Raw genomic sequence first — 19,400 nt, forward strand, 5'->3', positions numbered from 1 at the left:
GTAGAATGAATTTCCTCAGGAGGTTATGGGCTCTGCTTCTTTGGAATCTTCAAACTGAGGCAGGGGTGACGACTTTTCAGGCATATGACAATAGGATTTCCTTTTCTGTATGGGTTGAACAAGATGGCCCCTAAAGTCCCTTCCAACTTTTAAATTCTATGATTTAAAACTACTTTGTTCTGACATGAATTAAGCTCCATTAATACAGAGTTCCATACAATTCTCCCACATTATATATAATTTTATTTTTTTTCCCTATTTTGAAAATTCAGTTATATTGAAAATTCTTCTTGATACGCATTGCTATTAATAGATTTGCAAAGTTAAAATGTTTCAGCAATCAGTACTCTATGAAACCAAGTGAGCATCTTAATGTCATTACACCTACTGTTTTATCATTTTGTTTTGGAAAATAACCAAGATTTTGATTTCTCAGTTAATTGATCAAAAAGGTCTTCAGACATAGGAGTAATTTTCCTTCCCAGTATATTATATGCAGTTGGCACTAACTGAAGCTATTTTGCATGATTCACCAAGGAGTTTCATTCATCAACATAGCAACAGCTAAATATAGCAATACTTCTATCACCAAATTTGGCTTTTTCCACTTAAAAATTCTGTATGAACATCCTTATGTGACATAAACAAGCTTTTTAGTTGTCACAGATTTTTTTTTTAGGCTTGTTTTTGCAAATTAAAAGATCTGATATTCTCTGGAAAGATTCTTGTATTGCCAGTGTATTCTGCCTGTATACTTTGATCATTTAACAGAAACTTGCTATAAGTCAGGCATTATGCTGAGTGTGGGGAAGTAAAGAAATACAAGGAAACAAAAATAGTACCTGCTCTTAAGGAGCATACATTTTAAAGGGGGAAACAACGTGACTTTCCAGGTGAATACAGGCTATAGAGTCAGTGAAAGTAATCTGAAAGGGGAAGGCACATGAGGGTGGTAAGGAAAAACATTCTTCAGAAAGTAGGATTTGAACCAAGTCTCAAAGAAGGTTGGGGAAACCAAGAGGTAGAGGTAAAGGGGCAGTGATTTTTCAGGCATTGGGAACTGCCAGTACAGTGGCATAAGTCAGGAAATGAAGTGTCACGTATGTTCAAGAAACTACAAATAGGCCAGTGCAGCTGAAGGCTGCAAAGATAGGAAGGGTTTGTATTCTGAAGAGCATTTTGTATTTGATCTTGAATTGTAATAAGGAGTGAATGGAGCTGCTTACGCTTATTTGGGGCTGGGGAGATGGCATGGTCAGACTCACACTTTGGCAGCCAAACGAAGAATGGCGTAGATTGGGGAGACTTGAGGTAAGGAGGTTAGTTAGAAGGCTCTTGCTGTAGTGCAGATACAATGTGACAAAAGCCTCAACTGGGGCTATGGATGTATTTATTGGAATTAAAGGGATATCTATGAGAGATGTTGTAAAAGTATTGTTAATGGGTTGGATGAATTGAAAGTAAGAGTAAGAATCAAGAAGGACCCCTAGGTGCAGACCTAGATAACTGCAAGAATGGTGGTGCCCTTGACAGAGATCGAGAAGGTCAGAAGAGGATAAGATTTGAAGGGAAAGGTGAACAGAATATTCTGTTTGTGAACATACTGAGTTTGAAATGTCTGTGGTTCATCCAACATAGTTCAGTGTCATTAAACATAGTTTAATGTTTTCTGTATCTAAAGCATTCATGCAAAGCAAACACAGTGGTCTTTCTTTCTCATCAACAATACTATAATCCCAGTGATAAATATGTTTGTTGTATTTTCCAGATATGGGCTTTTTACTTGGTTTTTCGGTATTTTTGCTATGTTTTTGTAATTTTTGTAATTTATCTATTACCTTTACTTGCTTCAGGTGTCTCAATAACTTGGTTATATTATATTATCCTGAAAGACCTTGTTTCTTATTTTAAAATTGAGACAATAAAAAATTTAAGACAAATTTATTTATTCACAAGTCCAAATGATTATCTATGAGTACTTTCAAGTTATTCTCATTATTTTTAAGTTGAAGTTTCAAGTGAATCCAGGTTCATGTTGCACTTATGTTGAGAAATAATGTAGTACTTTTTGATTCTGCACAAAGATTATTTAACTTTTAGTTTGCTAATTTCACATTCATGTACTGCATTCATTTTGGAGCAGATTCATTTGTCTTTGGCTAATTTTTATTGACCTTCATGTGCTCTTTAATGAATTCATTGGAAGTTGTACCCAAACACCATATAATCTTAGCTATTATTTCACATCTCCCCATGAGAGAGGGGTTGTGCCCTCTGAAACTGGCGTACTCCACAGTTTGGAAAATTATGCTTTAAAGGAAGATAATTCATAACTGAGAGCGGGCAAGAAATTGAGTATTTAATACCTACTATGTGCTAGGCACTATGCTAAGCACTTTTTTTTTAATCCTCATTTTACAGTTGAGAAAACTGAGTCAAAAAGGGTCACACAACTAGTATGTGTCTAAGGTATTAATTATCATAGGATCATATATCTAGAACTGAAAGGAACATGAGAAGCCATGTAGTCCAACAGCTTTGTTTTACTGATGAAACTGAGGCCTAAAAGTTAAGTGATTTGCATAAGGATATATAGGTAGTAAGCAGCAGAGATGATTTTGGAACCCCTTTCTTTGTATTCCTGTGAGTACAGATAGCTGTCCCTACACCCCCTTCCTTCTCTCACCCATCCTCTCATAACTAAGTTGTACCTCTATCTCCCTCCCCTCCTCCTCTCAGCTCTGTGAGATAGAATGAAATGAATGTGATATATTTGCTAGCATCTCTCTCTCCCTTTCTCCCATCTGAACTACCACCACCACCACTACCCCCACATTCACCCCTTCAAAAAAAGTTTTTGAAAAACAGAAGAGGCGTATTTTTTTTTAGCCCCAAGATACCAGCTATTCTCACAGGAAATAGTATTAACATGGTATGGATATTAGAGGTCACTGACTTCAAAACTACAGTGAGGATATGTAATATAACAACAGAAGATAGGAAAAATTAGTTCTGATTCAAATTTATTGCAAAATATAAATAAAGCAAAAAATTTAAATTATTGACTGTGTTTCCTAAAGATCAGTCTATACTAACATATATGGCAAAGAGGTCATTACTGTTTAAAAATATTTAGCAGTTCAGACATCTGTTTTCTCATTCTTTTAAGTTTTCATACCCATACTGGTAGGTGTAGAGAGCCTACTCATATTTTCATACAATGAGCCAAGTGTAGTTGGATGATGTGGGCCATTATCAGTCAAGTTTTAGACTTGATATTGTCCTTGCAGTATCTGTGGACAGCTTGAAAATCAGTCTTCAACAACAGCTTTGGTCACCCAAACACCTGTGCCTTCAAAACTCCCTCTACCACTCTAACTACTGACTTTCCCTAGTTTTGTTTAAGTCCCAACTAAAGTCCCGCCTTCTACAGGAAACCTTGCTCAATTCCTGTAAACTTCACTGTCTTCACTCTTAATTCTTTTCTACGTATCCTGTATAGAGCTGGCCTTGTGTATATTTGTTTGCATGTTATTTCCCCATTATATTGTAAGCTCTGTGAGGGCAGGGACTGTTCTGGTGTCTCCAGTGCTTAGTACAGGGCCTGGCAAATAGTATGCACTTGATAAATGTGTAGTGATTCATTGATTTCTTATTTAATCAACTAAAAACTGGAAGGATCAATGGTAGCCTCCAAGAGGACAGGGATTTTGAGACCTATAGACAAGTTGGTTTTAATTTAAAATCTCTTCCTGTATTATCTCCTAATAAAAGTGTTAGATAATTCTTAGACACTTTAAATTCAGGTTGGTTTTTTTTTTCTTAGAAATTTACGTTCCATGGAGAAGCAAGGAATAGTGTATTTATCAGATCTATGGAGAAGGGAAGAATTCTTTACTAAAGGAGAGATAGAATGCATTATGAAATGCAAAATGGATAACTTTGATTACATTAAACTGAGAAGTTTTTGCACAACCAAACCCAATGCAACCAAAATCCGGAGGGATGTAGTAAATTGGGAAAGAATTTTTACAGCTAAGCTTGGGGATAAAGGCCTCATTTCTAGAATGTATAGAGAACTGATCCAAATGTATAATCATACAAGTCATTCCCCAATTGATAAATGGTCAAAGGATATGAACAGGCAATTTTCAGAGGAAGAGGTTAAGGCTATCTATAATCATATGAAAAAATGCTCTAAATCACTATTGGTTAGAGAGATGCAAATCAAAACAACTCTGAGGTACCACATCACACCTATAAGATTGGCAAACATGACAGAACAAGAAAATGATAAATGCTGGAGAGGATGTGGGAAAGTTGGAACACTAATTCATTGTTGGTGGAGCTGCGAGCGCATCCAACCATTCTGGAGAGCAATTTGGAACTATGCCCAAAGGGCTACAAAAATGTGCATACCCTTTGACCCAGCAATATCGCTACTAGGACTATATCCCCAAGAGATCATAAAAATGGGAAAGGGTCCCACATGTACAAAAATATCTATAGCAGCACTCTATGTAGTTGCCAAAAACTGGAAGTCAAGGGGATGTCCATCAATTGGGGAATGGCTGAATAAATTATGGTATATGAATGTAATGGAGTACTATTGTGCCATAAGAAATGATGAACAAGAAGACTTCAGAGAGGCCTGGAAGGACTTATATGACCTGATGCTGAGTGAAAGGAGCAGAACCAGGAGAACTTTATGCACAGCAACAACCACAGTGTGTGAGAGTTTTTTCTGGTAGACTTAGATTTTTGTAATAACACAAGAACTTCTTACCAAAAAAAAAAAAAAATCCCAATGGAGGATCTCAAGGGAAAATGCCTGCCACACTCAGAGAGAGAAATATGGAAGTCACTCACATATTGTAGCAGATCATGTTTGTGTATGTGTATGTGTTTGTGTATCATGTTCTGATTTGTTATACGATTTCTTTCATTTATCTTAGTCTGACTACATAGCATGACTATAGTGAAAATATACTCAATAGGAAAGTATATGTAGAATCTATACAGAATTGTATGCAGTCGTGGGGAGGGAGGGGGGGAGTGGGGGGTAGGTGGGGGGGATAAAATCACAATTGTATGGCAGTGATAGTTAAACATTACAAAATAAAAAAAAAAAAGAAATTTACGTTCTTACAGCAACAGCAAGAGTTCATATATTTTCAAGAGAATTCCAGCAAACATTCTTTTTAAAAAAAATTTAATTTTTTTAAAAAGAAATTGAAAAGAATTCACTATTTGGAAAACTGTCTATATAATATACCATTTTAATGACAAGAATGACCAAAAATCGAAAATATCAATTCATGCAGTAAAAGTTTTGACCAGATTCAACATCTAATCTTGTTTTTAAAAAAACACTAGAAAGCATAGAAATAAATGAAAATTTTCTTAAAATAAGTAGTGCCTATCTAAAAATAAGTCAGTATTATCTGTAATGCCAGTGAACTAGAGACCTTTTCAATAAGGTTAGGGATAAAGCAAGCTATCCACCAAATATAAAAAAAAGAAAAAGAAATTTAAGTTCTAGAAAAAATACTTTGTCATTTTAAGTTTGTTTCATACACATTAAAACTATAGTGATTAATGTATTCACCTTATTGATTTTCTTCAAAGAAATGGTATATTAACTACTGTCTCCTTATCTGCACTGGCCACCTGTCTTTTAATTTTAATTATGCAATTAAACTTGATTTTTAAAGTGATAAAACCAACCAAAGTTTCTTCAGCATTTTCTTTCACTATAAATTAATGAAATTTTTGTCTAAATGGCTGCTCTAAGAAGAATGTGTTTTTTATTGCAGTCTTCAGTCCCTGCAGTTGAAAGACACTGCATTTCTATCATTGTAGCATTTGTATTCTTAGTAGTTACTTGCAAAACCCAAAAAGGTGTTGTAACTTTTGCCATTTTCTTTTATTTCGTTTACATTTTTTTAATAATACTCCATGCTGTAGATTCAGATATCCCAACCTCTTGTCCTATTTTAGAGTATTCTGACTATATTCATGTCATTTAATTACATCAAATTTTTGTTTGGATTCAATATGACAAGACTTTTCTTTTTTGTATTGACAGTGTTCCCATCAGAAGTATTCTTTATGTCCATTCTGTTAAGGGCTCTTAAAAAAATTCATACAACTATTGGTATTGTAATACACAGCAGCATAGCATATCCACACATGACAAAAGGAAATGCTGACTGTAGACTAACTTGCATGCATTAGAATAATTGAATTTTGGTCCACGTTAAATGTAACTTGGTATCATTTTACAATTTGTACTAAATCAAATTTTGCTTTATTTGAACTCAAATTAATCGTGACCTAAGTGTATTTTGTAGTATGAAAAAAAATTGAAGCCAAAACAGATTCTGGCGTGTCTGTGGTCTTACAATCAATAAAAACTTAAAAGCTCAATTCCTATGCAAATTATCCTCATTAGTAAGTTGTACAAGGATGTACATATATATATTTATATATATATATAAGGCCCTATATACTTTTTAACTGTCTAACACTTAAACTTTTCTTAGATACAGTTTCCTCATCTACAGATGGAGGATAAGAGTAGTGCCTGCCTCACAAGGTTATTTTAAGAATCAGATAAGAACACATATGCAAACTTTAAAGTACTGTATAAATGTTAGCTTCTTATTTAAAAGCCTAGTTAGCTAGCTCATGGGGAGACTTTTAAGTAAGGCATTACCTAGTTGGTACCGCCATTTACCTAGTAACAGCTCTGTGAATTGTTGCAATAGCACGTGAGGAGAAATTAATCGCTTCCAAGGAGCAAACCAAACCTGTAAAACAACGTCAGAAAATAGTATTATTAATAAATCAGGTATTTACTAAACACTTAATGTGTGACTGGGACCTTTGGGAATACAAAAGAAACAGACATGAGCCTTGCCTTCAGGGTTGTAGTTGGGAAAGCAAGATTTAACTATGTGAAACGTCTAGAAAACCAAACATTGTGTAATGAAATTTAGCCACCTACCTCTGTGTATGTGTCTATTTGTTTATATTTATGTGTATATATTATCTTCCCTAGCGGAATGTAAACTCCTTAAGGAGAAGGATAGTTTCATTTTTGTCTTTGTGTATCTGGCATATTACTTGGTACTCAGTAAGCACTTAATAAATGTTAATTGATTGGTACAAAATCCTGGGTTCTACTCCTAGCTCTTAGTTTCCTATTGTGTAAAAATGAGGAAATTGGGCTAAATGAACTTTTATGATCCTGACTAGCTCATGTGCCTCTCAGATTCTTGAGGAAAGAATCATTTTCTCTGTTGCATGGCTGCTTAAAACTAGGTTGGGGGACTCGAGGTGCACTTGCATCCTTGTATAAGTACCTTCTTTCTGGGCTGTGAATTTTCTTGTGGGGAAGAGAGAAGACTGAGAGTAGAAAAAAGAGAAAGAACGGACAAGGTGAGACCTGGCCTATGCAGGAAGTTCTTTCATTATCTCAGTAAGTTTTTTTCGTACACATTTCCAGTTTTTATCCTTTCAAATCATCTTTGTGCCTAATATTGGAAAATCATTCTTGATTCCTCTCTCCCTTGCATCCAGTCAGTTGCTACATCTTGTCCATTCTGCTTCCGCTGCATCTCACATTCCCTCTATTCTGAGCCAGCTCTCACCCAGACCTGTACAACAGCCAGCCAGACTAGCCACTTACTGTTTCTCTGACCTTGGTAGTCTGTGTCCTCTCTGCTTTCTCTTGCTTCTGTAACTTAGAATCATCAGTTTGCATCAAGGACCATCTCAGGTGCCACCTCTTAGAGGAAGCATTTCCTAATCCTCCTAATTGTTATACACTTTCCCTTTTCTATCACTTGTTTTTATCTATTTGAAACCAGGGACTGTTTCTCATCTTTCTTTTTAATGCTTAGCACTATGCGCAGGCATTTGATAAATCCTAATTTAGTTGCATATTGGCATGTCAGAAAATAACATTTAATATGTTAAAATTGCTTTATTACACAACCAATTCTGTTGTTACGTGCACATTTGCACATATATATTATATATATACACACATGTGTGTATATAATGTTCTATTGCATGAGAACAGCTGTACTGTTATTTATCTATATTTGATTATGCAAATAAAGTAATAGCATAATGGTGGGGAAATAAAATTAAGACTTTGAAAATTCTTGGGGTTTTTTTAATCCATTGCCTCTAACTTATCAGTTATCTGCATCATAGTATATCCACAAACAAGTATTTCTACCAACTTGTAAAAGTCACCACTTGATTTTATTTAATTTCTTTGTTGACATTCTTGAAAAAAGATATTTAATTTTGTAGCTAAAGTTATTTCATTTTGTCTTGATTTTATTTAATTTCTTTGTTGACATTCTTGAAAAAAGATATTTAATTTTGTAGCTAAAGTTACTTCATTTTGTAAGTAAACTGCAAATGAAGGATGTGGACAGTATTATCTGATGCTAATTACAAAAGCTAATTACAAAAAAATAAAGTAATGAATTGGGGGGGGCAGGAGGAATGTTGAGGGTAGACTCTATGTCAGCCTCTGAAACTGATTGTCCTAGGAACTGAGCATCTAATTTTGATTTATTATGATGACAGTTCTATAACTGATAGAAAAGAAGCACTGAGGGGAACTGCTACTTCTGAATTAAGTTTGACTGCTAGTTTAGACTAACTAGGAAGAACTGGTTAGTATTATGGGAATGACATGAAGCTGGGAAAAAGTAACTATCTTAGCTAAGGAAAGGTTTTGAAACATAAACATGTACCCTAAGTTTTTGAAAAAATCAGATTGTTAAAAATAATAATGCATAATGGTTGTATTTCAGTTCCGTGGACAGAGATTGTAATAAGGAAAAAGTGGCTTGAAAGATGGGAAGACTTTTTAAATAAAATATAATTCTGACTACACAGTTGCTAATAATCCCAAGAGAAAGGCTGCTAAAGAAACCAATCAAGTAGTAGTATAGGGTATTCTTTAATGAGTTCAAACACGAAAGATAGGAGGAAAAGTTAGAAAATATAATAGTGTTGGGAAGAATAAAGGCCAGAATGAACTAAAGCTATTTTTTCTTAGTGTTAGAGATAACAACAAGGAATGGTTTTTAGTTTTCTTTGAAGCACGGAAATGAACAGGGAATCAATGGGCTAGTGGTTGTAATGCCAGTGACTTGACCAAGAGAAGGTAGAACTATTTCGTTACCACTTCTCAACCAAGAAAGGTCTTTCAAATAAAAGAACTTCCAAAAGATTATTCTGAGGAAGAGCTTCCAAATAAAATGGTTAAACTAAACATGTTTAAAAGAGTTGAAATTCAAAGAGATAGTAAGATAGTAAGAAGATATTGCAACTTTAAATGAGTGGCTTCTTTCCCGGATAAATTTCATTGCAAGTTGTCCAGAAAGAATTTATGTGTGACCCTGAAACCGCTGCTGGAAGTGCGAAACCTAGAGGGGGATCAAATATATTCAGCAGAAAGTGGTAAATACAGACTGTTGCTGTATTATATATATATAAAACTATCTGATTGGTTTCTCCCCCCTCTAGTCCATCCTGCACACTGATAATCAAGTAGTTTTACTTAAGTGTCAGTCTAAACATATGACTACCTGCACTGTGTAATTCAGCTAAGCTTCCCCAGGACATTCTACCTTCTGCTCCCATGCCTGGGGTGCCCCTAGCCCTCCTACCTCAGCCTGAATTTCCATAAGATTCAATACAGACACTCTTCTACGTGAAGCCTTTCCTGATCACTCTTAACTACTACCGTGTATTTAACTACTTTGTGTACATTAGTATTTCTTAAGTTTTTTGCTATATTTATGAATTTTGTTTCCCCCATTAGAGTGTAAGCTAAGCTACTTGAAAGTAGAGATTGTTTTCATTCTTTGTCCTTGTGTCTGTCCCTCCCTCCCATCCCGTCACATAGGAGGTGCCTAATAAACATCTACTGTTATCAACTGACTGATATTCTGGAAACAAGACTAGTAAAACTTGTTGATTCTCACTGAAATTCTAGGAAAGATTATAACCATTTTAGGGAAAAGTTCATAAGTTTACTTTAGAGCAATTCTTACAAACCTCATTTCCTTTTTAAGAGAGTTTTTAGATTTAGGTCATGGGAATGCTTAGACATAACAGCAAGACATCTGACAATATCATGAAATTCTTGGAGAAAAGATTGAGAAATGTAATGAGTTCTTGGGTTGAGGTTTTAAGAAACCTTGGAATTCCAAAGGGTGGAGTTCAGTAGGCAGTCAATATCTTCTGGGCATGAAAGACAGCCTATGCCAAGGCAGGGAGATAAGAGGGTGGGAAGCCTTGAATAAGGAATAGCTGGAATGTAGAGTATCTAAGAGAGAAGGATGCTGACGTTGAAGGACTTTAAAAGTCAAACAGGCAGAGTTTGTATTTTATCCTGTAAGCAAGAGTGCATATTGGAACTTCTGGAACATGGCCAAACGTAGTAAAGAAAGAAACTGGATGTAGGGAAAACAGTTCAGAAGCTCATCATTTCACATAAAATTGCTTCTTATTCTTAAATGAAAATTTTTTATTAACAGTTACTAACTTTAATGTTAAAAATAAAGTCCCATAAATATACCTAATTTTTGAGAATACTTAAGTGTAAGATAGACCTTACTTCCAAGCAGTTTTTATAGGGGGAGAAACCATTTTAGTTCATTAAAAGCTTACTACAAGTCAGTAGTTCTAAAGTACAGGTGACTTTTTTTTTTAAAGTGAGAAATGCAGTAAATCCTTGTCCTTTGCATAACTTTAACAAATAACTAACATTTTTCATGGGACTGCATTTTAGGGGGAGTATTGACTATCTTGTGAAGGAAGAACAGGTTGATGAGAGATATGGAATTTATGACATGAGAATAAATTACAGGAACTTAGGTTTAGACTGGAAAAGTAAAAGAAATCAAGGGTACCCAGTCCCTATATTCAAATGTTTGAAGGCCAGCCTCCTGTAAAAAATGATCAATAGCTTGAATGGTTGAAAACAGCAAGAGGAATAAAGCAAAGAAGGATGCAATTGTGCTTTGTACACAGGAATTGGATTTGGTGAAGACAGAAACAGTACAGAGAGAAAAAGTTTTAAAATAGACTTTGGGAGTATTATTATTTATACTTTAATGTATTCACATTAAATTCAAGCATTTACTAAATGCGCTCTGTTTGGCAGGCACTGGACATTTTTTTAATGTGCTTTAAATTGATTTATAAAACATTTTCCTCACAACAACCCTGTAAGATAAGTAGTACAATTTGGAGACAGGTTGGTGGTTTTAGGGGATGGAACATTGGACCTTAGAGACAGGAAGACCTGAGTTCAAGTATGACCTCAGACATTTACCCTGGGCAAGTCCTTTAACCTCTGTCTGCTTCAGTTTCTCATTTGTAAAATGACGATAGTCATAGAACCTACCTCCAGGGTTGTTGTGAGGATTTTTTTTCTAATGAGAGAATAAAACATTTTGCAAAGTTTAAAGTGCTATATAAATACTAGCTATTATTACCCCGTTTTACAGATGAGTAAACTGAAGCAGTGAGATGATAAGCGATTTGCCCAAGGTCTCAGTTGTCAGAGCCAGCACTCAAAACAGTTCTCTTAACTCCAAGATCAGTGCTTCTTCTGCTATCAAGTACCAAGATCAGGTACTTTTACACCTAAAGAATTATGCTGGTGTGCTGGAATAGATTTGAAGTTTAAATAATACTCAAAAATTTTCAATTGCAAGTATTTTTCAGGTATGTTTTATCAGATCTTCAGAGTAAATGGCTTTAAGCTTCATAGGCAAATTAATATCTTGTGCCATGGGAAAAGACAGTGTTGTATAGTGGATAGATATATTGCACCTCCAAGTCACAAAGACCGAATTTCAAGTCCCACATGTGATGGCTGTGTAACCTTGGACAAGTCATCTGACTTCTCAGTGGTCCAGGCCACTCTCCTAAGACTAGAAGTTGCCACGACTGTGGCAGATGGGCATTGACAGAGAAGTTTCTGCCCTAGGAGTTCCCCATCCCAGTGAAATCAGAGGTCCAGAGCCAAAATTAGGAAGAAAATTGGGGAGGCAGGCAGAGCTGACACAGGGCATGGTTAAGGAAAAAACCATTTGGTAATTTTCAAAGAGAGGTTTTTTCTGAGATGATGTGGTGACCAAACTTTCTCCTTATGCTACTTATACTATATATTGACAAATTGATATCACTAGCATTTATTTAGCTTCTGCCATGTGCCAGGCAAAGTGCTAAGCACTGTGGACACAAATAGAAGTGAACTAGAGAGTCTCAAGGGGCGTACTGCAGTGGTGAAGACAACACATCACAGGGAGATTGAAGGGAGGGGTTAGGGCTATGATACCATGTGTTGGGTGGTGGCCAGGAAGTGATAGTTGGTTCTGGTCAGGATAAAGGGAAAGCTCACCTATCTCAGTTGTGCCTGCTGCCAGAGTCCAAATTTAGTGGACATGATGGCCTAAGAGAAGGGAGGTGGCATAATTTGGAGCTAGTAGGTGGGAGGTAAGATTGGTATTTCATTATTAAGACCATTTTAGTTCATTTTGTATTTTAAAATGTCTAATTCATGAAACTATTTTTCAAAATGTGTTCAAATCTACTTAATTTAGTCCAAAACAAGCTCCCATAAAGATACTTTGTATGATATATTTTTAAAATAAAATTTTACTGCTATTTCTTGATTTTAATCTACTGCCTTTCCCTCTGTATCCCTCCATCTATCTTCCTCTCAGAGAGCTATCTTTGAATTTTTCTTTTAAATATTCTTTTCTGTTTGTAGGGAAGCAGCACGTGAGTGTCGTAGGAAGAAAAAGGAATATGTGAAATGTCTAGAGAACAGAGTGGCTGTGCTCGAGAACCAAAACAAGACGCTGATCGAGGAGCTGAAAGCACTCAAGGACCTTTACTGTCACAAATCGGATTAATTTTGGATTTTCGTTCTCACCTCACTCAGGTGGAGAGAATGACTGGTTCATGCACAGCCAGAAAGACAAAGTAAACTTTTATTTTCTAAACAGTTCTCTTTTTTTCTATGCGCAAAACTGCCTGAAAGCAACTACAGAATTTCATCCATCTGTGCTTTGCATTAAACTGTGAATATTCAGACACCTGCCTCCACTTCTCCCCACCCCAAGAAATTGTCATCTTCCTGATCATGGAGAAGAGACTTCTGGTTTTTATCCCCTCTACACTCTGCAAGGAGTAGTAATTTGTTCACTTGTTGAATTGCTGGGGGAAGGTGAGAAGAATTTTTTTTTTTTTTAATAATTTCAAGGGTTTATGCTGAGCTCCTTGATTGCCTTAGCAATGGAAATGTCCCCTCTCCCCTTCCCCCCACCCTCCAGCCTCTTGAAGTATATGTGGACTGAATGCAGAAAGTAAGGTGCAATGAAGACGTGATGATTGCCAAATTGACCTGTATTCACTGTAAATTATTTAAATTTGTTGCTGATGATATGCCCCAAAAGGAGGGATTTATATATAGAAAAAAATTAGGAATTAATTCACAGAGTTTCTTGTGTATGTTCTGTCCTCTGATTTCTGCAATGCTCACAACTCATTTATATCTGTCAGGCGCTGGGGGCTGGCTCTCTTTCAGGGCACTCCCTTCTTAATTACAATTCTCTGTGTGCTGTATTTTGAATACATTTAAGGAAGTCACCGAGTGAATGATACATGGCATACCCTTTAGATCAAAAGTGAAGTCCAAGGTTAACCAATCCAGGTGGCAAGAGCTTTTTAATTAAGGCATTATTAGTGAAGAGAACTGTTAAAGAATAAAATAGCCCCTTTATATTAAACAGATGTTTTTATGGATATTCATGTTCGTGGCTTCAGAACAGTAATCATTTACTATTTTTAAACATTTCAATACCTGCTCTTTCCCTCTGCACTTAATATTTTATCATTACCAAAAAAGCCTTCAAGATGCTAAAGAGAAAAAATGAAATACTATATTAATAAAAATGAATGTGTTGTAGGAAAAATGAAATTAATTTTAAAATAGCCCATTTAAGTATAAGTTTACACCAGGTGAATCTTATCATTGAAAGCGATAAAAATGTTATAAGGACATTCAGAAAAGCATCAGTGTTAATTTATGCATGCATTTTTTTCAGTGTAATGTCTAAGAGTGAATTCTATTATGATATTTGGATTTCATTCATTTAAACATACACACTTGCACATTCAAAACCACCAAAGTCCAGAATTTTTGTTTTTGCCTTGAAAGGTTAATTATGCTTAAGGCTTTCCATATGGCATGTGATCTTTGTCATTTGATAAAGTAACTGCATATCTAAACTCCTAAATAAGAAATGTGTGTGTGTGCATATCACACAATAATTATCCAATAATTCTTTGAAGTATTCATTGCTAAATTATTTTCACTAAATCTACCTGAAATAAAATTAATATTCGCCTTGTTGAAGTTGGTATGATTCACATCAAATTGTTAAGATCATTGTCACAGTATTTGCAGTTATGATTTTGCATTCAGTTTTATAAGAGAGTTTAAGAGATACTAAAACTGGTAGGACTATTATTTTGTCTTCGGTCATCACCATTTGAAATTAAATTGTGTTAGACTGTTACTATTAAATGCAAAAGTCATGTCGGCTTTTACTGGATCAATTTTGAAAAGCAATATTTTAAGCTATAAATGGCTTATTTGTCTTGGGGGGGTTGTTTTTTAACGTAAGCAGAGTGGGGAAACATCATTAAAGAATGTAGCTTTTTAAGTGATATAGCTTATAAATGTGGATGCATTCTCGAAATTCTCAAGGCTTTCAAACAGCTTAAAAATGTAGTGTTCTACCTGACTGAGCTACTTGGACAAATAATGTATTTTTTTTTAATTGGCATTTTAGTGTACCAATGTGTCATTCCTCAGTATTGGCCATAATGAAGAATATAAGTGAATCCAAGGACTTGTTTTCATGATAAAATTATTTCTTATTACTTAAGTGTTCAAATACGGGATTCCATTAAACGTTTTTTACAAACTGTAAATAGCCTAGTGCCTAGAAAACTGATTCTCCCCCCTAAAGGGGAGTACCAACAACAAAAGTTAGTATGTCTCAGTTTATTAGGAAGTTAATTGACAGTTTGCCTATCTTCTGGTAAATAATGGCAATCATCATAATATTATTTATTGAGTCATGAAGAATGACCTAGCTCTTTTCACCTTAAGGATTGTAACACTGAATTGAAATCAGCAACACAGTGTGGTGAGGAGAAAAGAGATATACTCTTAAGATGAACTTACTGTAGATCTTTGGATGTGTTTGACAAGGATTTCAGTTTCCACAAAAAGAAATCAGGCTACTTTCCTTCAGGTTGCTTTTTAAAACAAAATTTAGAAAAGTTTAGTTGTTCAAGAATATAACTGAGAATTGAAGAATCTCTGGATATTTTCATCTAGAAAGTAATTTTTTAAAAGAAACCCACACTGAAATAATTTTTAACCAAGAACACATATGGCTACCAATAACAGATGCTTTACTCTTTGTTTTGGCCAAAAGGGAAAGAAAACATAGGAATCTGTACATATGTTGTAGAAAATAGCAAAATTGATATTGCTCACTTTGCAGATTAGGGCTTGTTGGCACTTTTTTCTGTAGGACAGATCAAGTCTAATAAAAACTAAATGTGTAGGGGGATTTTTTTATATCTTAAAAGTTATGTGTTTTGGAGCTTTGGTAGGGTTTAACAGAAGTGCAGGTTAGAAAGGGCTAGATCCATTATTATGTTCACAGTACAAAAATTTGGTTTCAAATTTTATTGTATTTTACAGAGCAAAGTACCAGGCTGACAGTTGTGATATTGTCAGAGGTGCTCTGTTAATTTAGATATTCTTGGAAAAATACATATGTATAATATATGTACATATATATATATACACACAGTATATAATCTGAAGCTCTGAGAGCTCTTAATAAAAGTCAGGAATGCTGAGTATTATAGTCTATTGAGGTCAGATACAGCTCGTACATTTTTGTGTGCTGTTGCATCCCTTTTAGTAGTGTTTGGATTGTGTTATTCCAGCACTCATGATTGCCTTTTTTTATGTTCTAATTACTCTTCCAACTCTTTTGTTTCTTTTTTATTGTTAGTTCAATCTTAGACTGATACTTATAAATTATGTTTGTACTTGCCTGAAAACTCCCCCCAAAGTATTTTTTTTTTATTTTATTTTATTTTGTGTGTGTGTGTGCTTTGTCTCTGGCAGCTATAATGATGGTTAAAAAAAAAAAATTGGAAGATTTCTTTGAAAAGGAGCCACTGGTTTTCTTAACCATTCTGGGGAGGGATTCAAGAGTTTCATTTAGGCAGAATGTTATCAGAAATGCTGTGTTGATGATAGTCAGCAACATTGCTATGATCTGAAAGCACAATTCCAGTCAGGCCGGCTATCTGAGGAGGAGTCATCTGGCTGATGTTTCTCTCTTCTCTTCTCAGGCCCAATCCCCGTACCACACCAGGAGAGGTGATATTTGGAATCATGCAAAGGCTTAGGAAAAAAACAACAGTGTTTGGTTTAACAAGGATACTTTATTTACTTGAAGTGTTTTTAAAATAGATTTTTCTTTATGTACATTAAATCAATTTTTATTTTAGGAGCAGTTGTCATCAGCACAAACTGGGCTCTAGTTATTTAGAAAATTTAAAGATTATTTCTTTTTGCAATTTAAGTAGACCTAGTATCTTAAAGTTAAAATTTTGAAGTCATTTCAGGGTTCAGGAATAGTGGAAATAATACAACTTTTTAGTAAGTTTTGGGAGGAACTTCTCCCTTTACATTTTTTGAGCTCTGAAAACTGTTAGTGGATTATATTCCATTGACCTGACACAAAAGTTGTATATTTATTTGGGTTCTTTTTACATTCTATTCTTTGTAAATGTTTGGTATAAATGCACTTTTTAAAAAAAACTACCCAACTTCTAGGAACTTGGGTATTGACAATATGAGAAGAAGCTTCTTTAGCAAGTAATCAAGAATTGATTGTCCATCTTTCTCTTCCTTATGATTAAATCATGTGACTGTTTTTTTAACAGATATTTTGTTTGAAATATTAGTACCTGAAGATTAGTCTTGCATTAAAGGTGCTAAGGTGGGAGATTTGTCAGGGCCACTAAATAGAATAAAGACTGGCTCAAATTCTATCTTATTCTCATTCAACACAGAGCAAATTGAATTGTTTTCTTCTGACAAAATTTTCCCCCCATTTTTGTTTTTCCCCAACATTAAGACTCAATGTGATACCAAAACAACCATCTGAATTGCATTTAAGTAAGAAATTGATAAAAGTACTTGTCATTGTGTAAACCAAATAAAATATTGTGCTGAATTTTTCACTCTGAATTCATTGTGTTCAGCCTAAATCTGATAATATATTTGAAAAAAGTCTAATGCAAGTGAAAGAAAAATAAAATTTACTGACCTAGAGGCAAAAGGTGCATGGAATAATTTGTTCATTCATTTGTAAAAAGCACAACTAGATTTTTTTGGTAGGCAGCAATGAAGATAAATTGATGACCTAGGTATATATCCTGAATATTGTTAATGTTGACTTTAGCAATTGACTGTAACTATATGTACTAGGAACTGGTTTCCTTCACTTTTTAGACTCAATGATTAGAAGAGGGGCTTGAACATATCATTAAGCGGAGCCAGTTTGGAAGGATTTCAAATAAATTAAACAGGGTGCTGAAGTTCCATCTGTCTCATCTGCTTTATGATAAGTTCACATTAATTAGTGAATGTAACTTAAGCCTTTGTATGTGTCCTCAGGGGCAGACAGATTTTAAGAGGGACCAGATACAGTGTGAAAGGAGTGAGTGTATTTCAGGTGTTTTAGCTTGAAATTTATTTTTTAAAAAATATAAAACTTAAAAAATATGGTGAAGCCTGTAAAATAAGTTGATATTATCAACAGGCAGAATTGTTTAGCACAGAAGTAAAAAATATTGACCTGTCTGCTGCATTCTGGTACTGTGGGTGCAGGTCCTAGATGGGGGGGAGGGGGAAATGGGGGGGTTAGTATATCATGACAATTTGGGGGTTTTTTCTCACCTGCAAATAAAAATCAGTAGTCCTCAGGAAATGTCTTTGGAAGGGTTGGAGTAATAGGTAAATCAGTTAACCTACTTGGAGTAGGTTTGTCTACTTAAACATGGAATTTTCTAGATTCAGCCTCAACTGCCTGAGGGGAGGGTACATCTAAGATGATTTGAAATTGGTGAGGAGAGGTGGAGAGGAGATCCCTGAAAATAAAGGTCTTCTGTTAGTTGGCCAAATAAAGCAGTCTATCGTGCTTGGGGGCTTTATTTTATTTTATGTTAATTGGATTGGTAAAATGCTCTATAGAATGTGTATTTTATCCAGATGCCACTCCATTTTATGTATGTAATAAAATTATTTATATTAAAAGTGGGAGAGTAAATTGTAGAACTTGCATATGTCTGACCTTCAATATTTCCTGCTAGTATGGATTTATTAGGGGTGAGTAAGAGTGCTGGGTTATCAGTTGTCTATGTAAAGTTGTCCCTGCCTGATTTATTCACGTTTTGGTTGTCATCACCAAGAAAGAATTATTTCTACTCCAAATTTATAATTTAAAACATTTAAAAAAAAAAAAGAATATCAGGGAAGTTTCTAGAGTTGTTTTTGTTTTAGTTTGTTTTGTTTTTTAAGAAAATTAAGGTAAAGATTACTTCAGTCCATTTCTTACTGTACCCAAAACCATCAGCACAGAACACAGGGTATTAATCTTAATATTTCTCTTAATATTTCTTTTGGAGTGGATTAAAAATAAAGAACTATATTGAGAAAAAACAAGTTTCTATTAAAATTCCCTACATTCTAGAAACATCCCTGTTTTAACTTTTTTTTACTTAAATCTTTTTTGTGCTTTATCTATGTAAAAGAAAAATGTACTGAGTTATAATGCATTTTATTAACACTATGTACATATTAGCTGCTTTGTGTTTCAGAATGGTAGTAATTGCTTTGTATATTAAAGTGATCCTTGTGAATTTGTGAATTGTCATAAAGAAGTGCTTTTTCTTACTGTAATCTTTGTGGTATAAACTGTCATAATGCCCTTTTTACACCAACATTTATGTGCAGTCACATAAACATGCTTTTAAAAATGCTTATGTCTCTTTTTTGGGAGTGGAATTAACACATATATTTTTTTAAACAGTAGTGACAAACAGTATTCTCTGAGCTTTATATATGTTCATTTTATTAAGTGAACAGAAATGCTAATAGGAGTGTCATGTAAAAGAAATCTTGGGTAGAAAAATAACAGAAAACTGTAGTAGATCTTCTGTTGCCACATTTCATTGTATGCCCA

At 34.6% G+C, this 19,400-nt stretch overlaps 1 protein-coding gene across 4 annotated transcripts in view; it reads left to right on the forward strand.

Annotated features, from left to right (window-relative positions):
• CREB1 (cAMP responsive element binding protein 1) overlaps window positions 1–19,196 on the forward strand; it is an 82,089-nt gene extending 62,893 nt beyond the window's left edge. For 2 of the 4 annotated variants that reach the window (XM_072617397.1, XM_072617399.1), the window contains one exon: window positions 12,821–19,196. In XM_072617397.1, the coding sequence (XP_072473498.1) occupies window positions 12,821–12,965 (145 nt within the window). In that variant the 3' untranslated portion in view covers window positions 12,966–19,196. Of the gene's footprint in view, window positions 1–11,549; window positions 11,677–12,820 lie in introns of all 4 variants that reach the window. The other 2 variants (XR_011968863.1, XR_011968865.1) reach the window with 2 other exon arrangements.
• The last annotated feature ends 204 nt before the right edge of the window (window positions 19,197–19,400 follow it).

Source organism: Notamacropus eugenii, chromosome 6 (assembly GCF_028372415.1).
Source record: "Notamacropus eugenii isolate mMacEug1 chromosome 6, mMacEug1.pri_v2, whole genome shotgun sequence".
Classification (NCBI taxonomy): Eukaryota; Metazoa; Chordata; class Mammalia; order Diprotodontia; family Macropodidae; genus Notamacropus; species Notamacropus eugenii.